The 11862-nt window shown below is 42.7% G+C and overlaps 1 protein-coding gene across 6 annotated transcripts in view; it reads left to right on the plus strand.

The window, feature by feature from the left end:
• Positions 1-10414, plus strand: part of MIB2 (MIB E3 ubiquitin protein ligase 2) — a 51370-nt gene extending 40956 nt beyond the window's left edge. For all 6 annotated transcript variants that reach the window (XM_042794775.1, XM_042794774.1, XM_042794778.1 and 3 more), the window contains 7 exons: positions 204-358; positions 967-1093; positions 2488-2718; positions 4496-4674; positions 6446-6630; positions 7414-7479; positions 9308-10414. In XM_042794775.1, coding sequence (XP_042650709.1) covers positions 204-358; positions 967-1093; positions 2488-2718; positions 4496-4674; positions 6446-6630; positions 7414-7479; positions 9308-9549 — 1185 coding nt within the window. In that variant the 3' untranslated portion in view covers positions 9550-10414. The remainder of the gene's footprint in view (positions 1-203; positions 359-966; positions 1094-2487; positions 2719-4495; positions 4675-6445; positions 6631-7413; positions 7480-9307) is intronic.
• The last annotated feature ends 1448 nt before the right edge of the window (positions 10415-11862 follow it).

Genomic DNA, 11862 nt, shown 5'->3' on the forward strand with positions numbered 1-11862 from the left:
ATGGTAGCAGCTGGTTTCAAGCCCTGGGGAAAGAATTTCACAAAGGCTATGGAACTAATCTGATTGCCAGTGCTGTTTTGGCCTGGAGTTGATGTGACCTGATGACACTAGATGTATCTTCTTGCCTTGAACTGTCCCTCAGGTTGTGTAGTTTGACACTCTGAAGTCAGTAACCTGTATTCTGCTTTGGTGTCATTGTATAGGATTCCCAGGGAGACACCCCCCTGCATTATGCTATCACTGCAGATTACGAAGTTGTTATTGAGCTTCTCACTGAAGTACCCAACATAGACTTTACCGTCCAGAATTGTCAAGGCTTCAACCTGCTCCACTATTCTGCTCTAAAAGGCAACAAGCTGTAAGTGACCTTTTTTCATTTTTACTGCTTTTACAGATGTTAACTCCTACTTGCTGTCTTAACAGTAAGAAGGTAGCAGATGTAGTTGTAGCTAGGAAGGAAGTGGTTGGTTATACATTTCTTGGGTTTAGATATGACTAGGTGTAGCGGTTGCCCTCTTTCATGCATTTGCAGGAAACAACTGCCTGCTTTCCCCATCACATCTTTCTCACACCTCCCTAGCCTGGCTAGGAAATCTGTCTACTTGTGGGTTGTCTCCTTAGATGTTTGGGTTCACACTGGAAGGACAGGAGAAGGTCTGTAGTAAACAGTACTTGAAAAGACTGTGTCTAACTGAGAGCCTCTGGAATTCTTCCAAGGATAAATCTGCTCATTATTTTCATAGCAGTGTAAGTTTACCTTACTTTATTAACTGATGGCTTTTGTTTTATTCTTGTAATTCAATCTGTGAGATAGTGCTCTGCATCACAAGTGCCAGCTTGTGGTACTGCTTATTAAAACATGAACATTCATAACTACTGAGCAGAAGAGGCAGGCCTGCCTCTTCTGCATTGTTTTCCTTCCTCATAAAGTAACTCTTCCGTCTCTGTTAACCTCCAACACTCTAGAGCCATAAAGAAGATTCTAGCAAGAGCTCGGCAGCTGGTTGACTCCAAAAAGGAAGACGGCTTCACTGCCCTGCACCTTGCTGCTCTCAATAACCACAAAGAAGTGGCAGAAATTCTCATCAAAGAGGTAAGAAACAAAACCAAACCACCACCACCAAAAACTCCGATCTGTCCCACTCCCAAAGCCCCGCATTTCCTAAGCACTATTGAGTTAATGCTGGGACTCACAAGAATGTCTCTGTCTCTTTGAAGAGCTGGTATATTTTGCCAGACTTTGAAGAACAGGGTTAGCATTCCTGGGGGTATTTTCCTTTGGCACTTGCAGTAGAGGAGAAAGGCTATCTTGCAGGCTAGAACAAAGTGGGTTGAAACTGGAGCTTGCTGGGAAATGTTCAGTGAAGTGATTGGTATGAAGGGAAAAGTCTTCAGAATAGCTGGTAACCTGCTCATTAAGGAGTGTGTAGATCTGTATTCAGAACCTTCCCTACTTCACAGGTACAGGTCAGAGCTTGGTTTCCCTCACTCCAGGTGGATGCTGAAGCTCCTCAGATACTATTTTTTCTGTCTGGGTTCCTCGCTCTTTGTTTTCAGGAAAGAATATCTGAAGGCATGTATTTCATTTGAATGCAGAATAAAATATTTTGACATGTTTACTCCAGGTTATTTATCTATCTTCAGTCCTAAGCAAGCACTAGGCCTGCCCCTGGTGAGCAGCATTCTTTAGCAGTGAAAAGGTCAAACTGAAGGATGGTAGTCTAACTGGCATTTTGCTGTTGATTTTTGTGGAATCAAAGCTAGGGTCTGTCTCTGCTTTCAGGTGATAGATAGGTGGCGGTGAAGGTGACAACTACACATCAACACTCCTGGATTTTGTTTCTTCTCAGTGGTTTGTTGCCCATATTTCTCCACCTTTACAAGAGGATCCAAACTGCTACAGCAAGGCTTTAATAGATTTACGAACGAGTGCTGTAGAGGAATGATGTCTGGGAGTACTTAGTACTATGATTGCTTTATTTCTGGCATATTTCTGTGGTAGCATAGCCATATCTTTAAAGGCTGTCCCTAACCCTTCAGGTTTGGCAGAGGGGCAGAATGATTCAGATTAGAACAGGTTTTTCTCCTTGCTTCGAAGAGTGGAAATCAAAGCACAACAGGCAGCAAGGAATCAATATTGTTTTAGAGGAGCTAGTCCATGACTTTGCTTGGAGTAGTTCCAGGATTTGTTTGTGACAGAAGTAACAAGTTGTCATATCCAAGTTATCACCAGGAAAATGTCATCTGTGTGTCAGTTGGGCACCGCGCTTCCAATCTTCCCGTTCTTGATATTTGAGGTATGTGGGCCATATGGCTAGGATATAAAGGGCTGGATCACGTAGCTCCCTTGGAGATCTCTATACTGCTGTCCTAGCAAAGATGGACTTGAGACCTGGGGCCTCAACAAACAGCACAACTGCAGCACTCTTCTTCAGCCAGACTTAGCAGCAACAGCTTGCTCTGTTTGATGCAGTTCTTCTCTTCAAGGGTCGCTGTGATGTCAACCTCAAGAACAACCGTAACCAGACACCACTGCACCTGGCTGTCATCCAGGGCCATGTAGGGATGGTGCAACTGCTGGTCAGTGAAGGCAGTGATGTCAACGCTGAAGATGAGGATGGAGACACAGCCATGCACATTGCCTTGGAACGGCAGCAGCTAATGTCCGTCATGATGGAGAAGCGTGAAGGGGAGATGGGGTTAACAGTCTTTTCCAAGGTGAGCTGAGAGTAGGAGAAATTCCAGCACCAAGGGCAGGAAAACACTTGATGTTAGAGTGACAAGAGGTGGTGGGATCTAAGGGAGCAAAGGAAGGCAGGGAAATTGTGTAAAGCCAGTCCAGATGGGGAGCATGGAAACAAGCCTTCTTGCTTGTGGGAAAGCAAGAATAGATCCTCTGAGGCCTCTGAGGGTATGCTTGAATTTACAGCATGAAACTTCACATAGTCAGACAACAATTCATACTGTCTCCCCTGATATTTTTATTAGTGTTGTGCGCTTCTTTCTTGACATGGGAAAGGTCATGAATCCAGTTGCAGAGCCAAGAGTCTTGGGTTTAATTCATGCCCCAGAACCACAGCAATTCATTTCTGACTGATGGTATGGAAAATATGAGGATAGCTAGCCACAAGCACCCCAGTTATCTGCAGATGTAGAGCAGAATGTGAGAGGTGAGACGCATCAGGCTGAAGGATAAAGGCTATGTTGTTACAAAACCTGAACTGGATTTCACGATTTTGGTATATATTCCTGGATATATAAGGCCTTTCAGGAAAGGCTTTAGATCTAGAAGTAGGTAAACGATATGCCAAGGACTGGAAGCTTAGTCTGGGTTTTTGGCAAAGATATTAAATTAGCCCTTCAAAGCGTTCTGCCATCCATGGAAATGCCAGCATGTGCACACACCAGATTTGCAGTGCAAAGCAAGAGTGCAAACATTGGTTATACTTTATGGATGGACTGAGAATGATTCCATTGTAGAAATAATTCAGCACACTGAAAAATCTGGTGTAGATTTTTGTTTTATTGCAATTAATTTGAAACGAGCAGATTAAATTAAACCAACATTCCAACATTCTGAAGGGCTGCACGCTGCATGCCAAATCACTCATTACTCCTTTCTACCTGTTGGTGCTTGGAAAAGCCTGGTGCATCGCCCTTTTCCGTTCTGCTCATTATTAGGCTACCAGTGTTGATAGCGTGAATTGATGCCTCAAGTGCATGGGCAAAGATGCTCTAGCCTCAGGTCCTCAGGCTTGTTCAGCCACTGACATTCCACAGAGACAGCCCACACCAGCTCAGCCATTGCTTCTTTTAGAATTTCTCTGCCTGCAAATTTGAGCAGAGGGTCAGCAGCAAGGGTAGGTTTTTATCATCTCACTGAAACCCTGCATAACAGCTTTGCTGGCTGTTGGGCCTTAGCTTATGCTAAGGACAGCCAATAGCTAGTCCTGGATGCAGAAAGTCTTAAACATGAGGGATCTGTGCATGTTATTCCCAATACTATTTACAGTAACATTATATCTGGATGCTGTAGACTCCTTCATGTCTAATTTTACTTGCCCTGATCTACATGCCCTGGTCTCTTAAGTCAGTGGAAAATGTTTGTTGACTTGAAATTAGTTTGGAGAATGTATACAAAAACTTGGCTTTTTAAATAGCTGTCGATTAGGGCTCTGTACACCAGCCTTCATCAACTGATGTGTACTGTGGTGTCTTCAGCTTGTTTACTTTTCACTACCTACAGAAGTGAATGCCAATTACTATGGTAAAGTAATGATTAGCACCAGTTAGGACCAGTCTTATGCACTCTTGTTCCTGGAATTCAAGATTTTATGTGCTGAAAAGCATTCTTTTGTCAAAACACAAAAAGATCAAATTGAACTTTCAAACTCTAAGTACAAGGATTAAGACTTTGTTTAGAATTTGACACAGATCAAAGCCATATAACAGAAACCTTTCCTATTAACAGAGAGTGTTTCTCAACATCTTTTAGCTGCAGGCTTCTGGCTTCCTTGGAAATGTAGAGCTGAATGTTGGAACTGCAATTGCATGTTATTTAGCACAAGAAGGAGCAGATATTAATTATGCAAACCATCGGGGAAAGTCTCCTTTAGACCTCATAACAGATGGAAGGATTGTCCAGATTGTCAAAGACTTCTCTCAGAAATTCAGGTAAACCAAGTCTTCGGGAAACTAGCTACAGTAAACTTCCTTGCAAAATGCAGAGTGCTCCCATAGCACTGTGGTGTCACTGCGTGCAGCTATTGTTCCAGGAGGGATGAAGCATCTTTGAAACGCTTTGTACATCAGTCTGAGCACCTCCTGCTTTATCTGGAGCTGGTTGCTGACCATGTGTTTCTGGAGGGGTTATTTAAGGGTGCATACTGCCATTTGAAAAAGTTGGGAAAAGCAGATTAATACTGCTTGGTGCAAACTTGGCCTCTTGAATCTGAGAAGACTGGCCACTGAAGCCAAGAGCAGATTCTGTCTTGCAGAGTAATTCTGGCTTCTGTTTTACTTTCATTGGGTTCCTCAGTTAAAGATATTTAAAGTCTAAGCAGAGAGGAAGTACAACAAAAGGCTGGGCACCAGAATCCACAGAATTTATTCCAGAGCTAGATAAATGCTTGTTTTTCAGCTGATAAGAGAAAATAGCTGAGAAAATGCCAAGGGAGAGCAGCAAGTCAAAGATGGCTTGATCTCAGGTTCTGATCTTGTTTGGATTTTGACTTGGCAAACATGAAAGCAGTTCTGTATGATCTGAGGGCACAGACCCACAGTCATGTTACTGCTGGAGGAGGAACTGTGCAGCAGCAACTGTAATTGGCCATGCTTGTGGCCCACTGTAAATAACAGGTGAAATGTGTCCCTTTAAACATCTTCCAGTGGAATTTTGTCAGTGGAGTATATGTTGAATTAAGTTGTTTTGATTAAAGAATGCCAGTTCTTTCAGGATGACATTTCTCATAACAGTGTACTGGTTTCAGCCTCTGTTGAGGTTTGACTGGAGGATTTGGGAGTGTGTCTGCAGAGTTAAGGCAGCCACTGTAGACTGGGTGCTGCATGCTGGAGCACAGGCCATGTCCACCATGGTGTGTCCCAGCATCGCACACGGGAGCTGCCAGGACAGGATAGTTAGCTAGACCTTCTTAAGCTGCTTGGTTAGTCTGACTGAAAAGAATAAGTCTAGAAGAGAAAGAGTATCTGGGGTTTATATGCATTTATAATGAAGCTGTTGCAACTTTGGTAGGAAGCTAGATAGTTTTGTCCTAGAAACTTACTGACTTTGTATCAAAGGACCAAAAAGCACCCCTTTGCCCTATTCCTGGTGAGCCCGAGATTTCTTGGCAGCACTGAACACATTTGCTCGTAAATGGCCATCCTTGTCCCTTCTGTTCAATCGTTAATCATTCTTACAGTTTAGGTAGTAGGTCTATGTAGCAGTTATCCATCTAGCAAGAAAAGTAATGGATGGATTGGATGTTGAGGACTGTGGATTTAGGGCTCATAATGCCAGGACAGAAGTCTGAATCCAAGCCTGGATTATTTAAGAGGCAAACACAGACAGTCACCCCAGGCACTTTCCAGGAACATGTAAATACAGAGGATCTTTAAGGCCTCACTTTTTAAATAGCTTCTATAGGCTGACTTTTCCTAGCAGATGACTATACTGTCAATACCTTACTGTTGCCTTACAAAAGAGCAGTTTCAACTTGTGTAAATATTAGTCACCCCTGCTCTTTCCCTTCCTTTTTAGATAGATCCAGTCAGAATCTAGAGGCTGAGTTGGTCCCACTAGGGAGGTTCCCAAGTTTATGCTACCTGAGCATCTACTGCTCTGTCTCCATGTGGAGTGTTTGCCAGGGATCAGTACAATGTTACCTGGTTGCTGAAGGAGGACCTGGACTATGTGGCTCAAATTTTATTATGTTCATTGTTTCAGGGAACAACAGGTTTCTTCAGACAGCTCAGCCATCACCTGCAGCCTTCGCCGTGTGCATACCACCCCCAACACAATGACCAACCTTAGTGTCTCGAGTGTGGCAGTCCCCACAGAGTGCCTGGTCTGCTCAGAGCTGGCCTTGCTCATCCATTTCTTCCCATGCCAGCACAGTATTGTGTGTGAAGGTAAGTCCATTCTGGGCTTTTTTTCTTTATTTTAAATTTTTCTTTCCTGTTCCATCACATAGCTTCCCTAGCTGGACTCTCATAAATCAAGCTCAGTTTAGACACAAAGCTACTGTGCTGTTTGTGTCTGGAAACAACCCCAGCATGATTTCAGCACCATCATCTTAGATAAGATGTCCAAAGCTCTCTATGAAAAGCTCAGTGTTCTGACTACCTGCTGATTTGGACCCCAGCTTTGCTGGTGCTTATCAATGCCCTGGATAATTCAGAAGGAAAGCCAGATGTTTCAGTTCTGTCTGGCAGTGCCCTATCTGTCAAAACCCTCTTGAGAAAGATTTCCCTCTTCTCTGGTTTCTGTTACTGGTTTGCTTTTCAGTTGGTTTAATGGCAGCCTGCTCAAATGTGTCAGCAAGTTTATCTCACACTGCACTCACAAACTGACCACAGGGAATTTGTTAAGGACTGTGTGCCAGAGCTGCATCCTTTTCCCTCGGAGCAGAGGGCTGTTTTGATCCACAGTGCAGCAGTTCCAGTTGCACACATCATTGAGGACCTAAAGGTGTTGTATTTGCTACTGGTGTAGGAAAGACCAAATCAAGAGATTAGGGTGTAGCTCAAAAAGAAGATACTGTCCTCATTTCCATGCAGAAACAATCTCTTAATCATCCAGGGAGGTCTCAGGTTGTTCAAAGCTGTTGCTCTTGTACTTGAGTCTGTTGTCTTCCTCTTGATTCTGGCATCAGTGTGCTTAATTGTAATCTCTTCTTGTATCATTCGTGGTAGAATGCTCCAGGAGAATGAAGAAGTGCATCAAATGTCAAGTGACAATAACCAAAAAACTGAAACAAGGTATGTTTGCTGTTCCTGCTGTTAAGTGCTGGGGGAGGGGTCCTGCACAGCATTAGTATGAGCAGCATCAATGATTTTCAGTGAAATAAACATAAGGAAGGGAGTTGTTTTTTTTTTTTTTTTCTGAGTTGTTTTGGGGTTGGTTTTGGGGGGAGTATATGTGTGCCTGTTGCATTGACCACCTTTAGAAAGGAAAAGGTAGGTTCTCTCAGGTGTAATGGGCCAAGCTCAAGCTGTGTGGACAGGATGTTTGAGGAAGCTTGTCCTGTTCCTGGCTTATTTTGTGTATTGAAAGCCAATACCAGGTTCTCCATGTGTCAGTGTAACCGTTTTCACAGGTGGTTATTTAACAGTGAAAATTTGAGAAAGGGAAAATTACATCTTGTGAAAGCCTTGCATCTCCCTTGGCTGAAATTACAGTGCCAATGCAGGGCTGGCATTAGCCAGTTATCCAGGAATCATTGAGCTGGATTGTTTTGATAAAGCTCTTTAGCCCAGTTTTAACCAAACTGTCTTCTGTCCACATTTGTCAGTGTCCAGCGTGAGCAATGTTATGCATGTCAGCAAGCTAGAAGCAGGTCTGCACTTGCTATAGAACTAATGCAGGTTGCCCACTGAACCTTTTTCATAGCAATTGTGAGAGTTGATGTCTTTCTAGCTGAGATCACTCCTAGGGCAAGTGCACATGAAAATGAACTGCATATCCTGCTGCTCATGGCGTAGTGTTGTGGACTCCTTTGTCAGGCTATTGTCTTGTGGTTTAATGCCTGGACAAAAGCAGAGGGGAACCAAGAATCTGTCACATGGCATCGGACATACACAGCTGGCAGACAGAAGTCCTCTTTGGAACTCCATAACACAAAAAATAGCAAGTTCACCTGACAATAGGCAGGAGCATTTGTCTTTGCTACAGACTGGCAACAAAATAACGATGAGGATTCCAAATGAGACATTTGCATGCTGATTTCACCAGAGGAGGAACATCAAGGTCTCTGAAAACACCAGGAGGACTTCCCTATCAGTGATGTCTTCAGTGCTTGCCTTTAGCAAGCTCCCTGTCCCCAAACTTGCTTCACCTTTAGGGATTTGTAATCGATTCTTGCACCACTGAAGTGCAACTAATTCCAGAATGTTGGGGAAAGGGACATTTATACCAAAGTGTAAAGCTACCTAATCAAAGGTTGAGGAGCAGAAGATGAACAATGGGCTGTATTAAGCTGAAACAAGGAGGAATCTATTTACCTAAGCTGGCAGTTGTCTAGGATCTGGGGTTCTTTCATTTCACAGAGTTGACCAAATGACTCTATTTCTGTAGCTTAATGTATGCAAAAGTCAATGTAAGTGATACCAGATGGTTTCTTCTTGTTTTACCACGTCTGTCCTGAAAGACTTAACCAGAAATTTGAATCCAAATTATGAACAGACGGTTGAGAACACATTTTACTTGTAGCACTGTAAGGATTTCCAAACTATCATGGCAGAGCATCACAACCAGCTTCGAATGTTTTGACTTGAAGGTAGAAGCAGTGTCTTCCAGAACACCAAGGCAGGATATTTCAGACAAAGTTTTGTTTCCCTTAAACCCACCCAACCAAACATGCACACACACAAACCAGCTGAGCAACTAAATGGAGGAAAGCAACACTGGCCAGTCTGTAAAAAGCGTCATCTCAGGCTTTTTATTTGAGGAATCGCTGGATAAGGCTCAGTGAAGAGAGTTTAGTTGGAAATAATTGCTACTCTTGAGGGGCAGAATCTAATTAAAGAGGCACTGCATGGGTGAGAGCATACTAGTGACTAACTCTCTTCCTGCTCTCCACTCCTGCAGACAGCACCGAGGTGGAGTGCAGCCCAAGCTCTGAATCCACAGATCAGAGGAAGCTCATGGAGGAGCTGCAGAACCGCTACCGGCAGATGGAAGAGCGTATCACCTGCCCTATTTGCATCGATGACCAAATCAAACTGGTCTTCCAGTGCGGACATGGCTCTTGCCCAGACTGCAGCACAGCTCTTACTGTCTGCCCCATTTGCCGGCAGGCTATCCGGGAGAGGATTCAGATCTTTGTCTAAGGATATGCTTGCCTCCCTTCCTGTTCCCACCTCCCTCCTTTACTTCCTTTTTGTTTGCATTTTAGATGAGAAGTGCTAGTCAGGCTGATGTGTTTGGCTACGTGCAAAGCCATCCTGAAAGAGAGGGAAGCAAATAACTGCTGTGACTTGGGTGGAGGTGGAGGGAGTCTCCTCTACCTCCCACATCCTAATGCCAAGGAGCGGTGCTTGACAGCAGGCAGCCCCCTCACCCTGTGCTGCTGATCCACCAGAAAGACCCAAAGTGAAGAACACTGACCTGTCTACTGAAGGCGTAAGCGACTTTCAGACCAGAGGCGAATAGGTTTCCCCGTGCAGATGTTTTCAGCAGCATCTGACTCCGGTGACTGCATGGTGTCAGATTTGCAGCCTTGCGCTGCTCTGAAAGGAGATGCTGTAGGAGGATATACCTTCTACCTTGGCAGGCAGTGGCAAAGCTTACGCTTGCGCTTCACATGAGGAGATATCAGAGGAGATGAAGCCTGGTGTCAGTGCTCACAGATGCCTGTCAGTGGTAGGGAGGTAATGTCCTAAGACAGCAGGCTCTCGACTCGTACTTACGGGCTCAGCAAGAACTTGGACTGACAGAGGCAAATCCGGATGTGATGGGATCCTAAAGACAGAGTGTGTGCCTTAGAGATAAAGTAGTAAACACTGATTGGAGAAAATATGTTGTTACAACAAATGTTTCTAACCTCTAAGTGACACTCTTCTTCCATATTTTTTTTGGCACAACCATGTGTTCAGAGACTCCTGAGCTTTCTATCCATAATGCCAAAGGCAGGTGTTAAATAATCCAGTCAAAGTGTAAAGAAAATAAATAGTAATAATTAAGACATGAGAAAAAGGGATTTCATTTTTGTTTCTTTGTTTTGCAGCAAAACTTAATAAAATAAAATATATATTTTCCTGACCATTAAAATGAATGTACAAACAGTAGCTGAGATATGGATCTGGCTGTGTTATGTTTTCCAGCTGTCTGAGTGAAGAAATATTATCCAGAGTCCATCCTGTAAAGTAAATGTTGGTGGAAGTGGCGACCTATAGGGCTAATGTGCCATGCGTGTGTGTGTGTGTGTGTGTGTATACATACATGTTTGTGTGTGTGGTATATATCTTTAATGACACAATTATACACAAGCATACTGTTTGTTGCATATTGCAAGCAATATTTAAAACAAACAAATATATTGTGTTCCTCTTATATTTGTTCATTAGCAAAGAGGTGGAAAATCTTCTAAGGAATTTTTTAGCTTTGTGCAATATATGGTAGTCACAGGAATACTTACTACTACTTCATAATCCCTTGGTGTTGTGAGAAAGTTTTATGTCATGACCTCTGACTGTTATAGATAATCTTTATCAAAATATTCACTTGAGGCTGTTACAGTTTCAGTGGGGTTTTTTGAGCTATGAAGATGGATCAGGTTTAAATTACTTGGTTGGGTTAGATTTAACACCCAAGTAACCTAAAGCTGAATTTCAGAATCGGCTTTAGTGAAAATCAGATACTCACTTATTTCCTAGAAGTTCACAATAGTGCAAAATCCTTTGGAATAAACTAGACATTTCCCCAGAATGCTTGCTGTATTGTGGTCGGGCAGCAATAGAAAGTGCTTTACTGTGCAAAGGTTATTTTGAAAAAGTACAAGACTGAACCATCTTTATAATGTAAGAGCTGCTTTAACCACTATTTGTTGCAAGTCACTAATTTTCCAGACTATCTATTACCCTAGCCCCATTCTAAGTGTTTTGGTTTTTTTTTTTTTTTAATATAGTTCTTTCACAAGCCTCTATATCGAATCCAAAAGCAGTTTAACAAAGGTAAAACTGATCAATACTTCATGATGTGTGTTAAATGTCTATGTGTGCTGGCACTTGGAGAGGAGGGGATGGAGGTGGCACACTTTTCAGTATCTGTTGTGTTATTCTCATCTTTTATGCCTAAGGTGTCAGTTTATTCAGCAAAAAACAAGAGGGAGCATCTGCTTCATATTTTTAATAATTTCTTTGGATACTAAATGAAGAGAGGCTTCCAAGTGATCATTTTCCCTAAAGGAAAAAAATGTAGGAAAACTGCAGCCTTTGACTTCCAAGCTGTGCAGCTGTTGCAGAAAATGGAGATTTTAATTTTTTTTTTTTTCTTTTTTTCTGGCTAATGAAAAGAGATTTTGTGGGGAAAGAGGAGCTCCCCTCAATTGTGTTTTAATTTTTAAAAATGCAAGTTCCATTTCAAGATCTCCTGATCTTATTTTAATATCTGAAAGTCCTTATATGGCCATATTAGGGATGGAA

The sequence above is a fragment of the Tyto alba genome, unplaced genomic scaffold (assembly GCF_018691265.1).
Source record: "Tyto alba isolate M040663 unplaced genomic scaffold, T.alba_DEE_v4.0 Super-Scaffold_20000042, whole genome shotgun sequence".
Taxonomy (NCBI): Eukaryota; Metazoa; Chordata; class Aves; order Strigiformes; family Tytonidae; genus Tyto; species Tyto alba.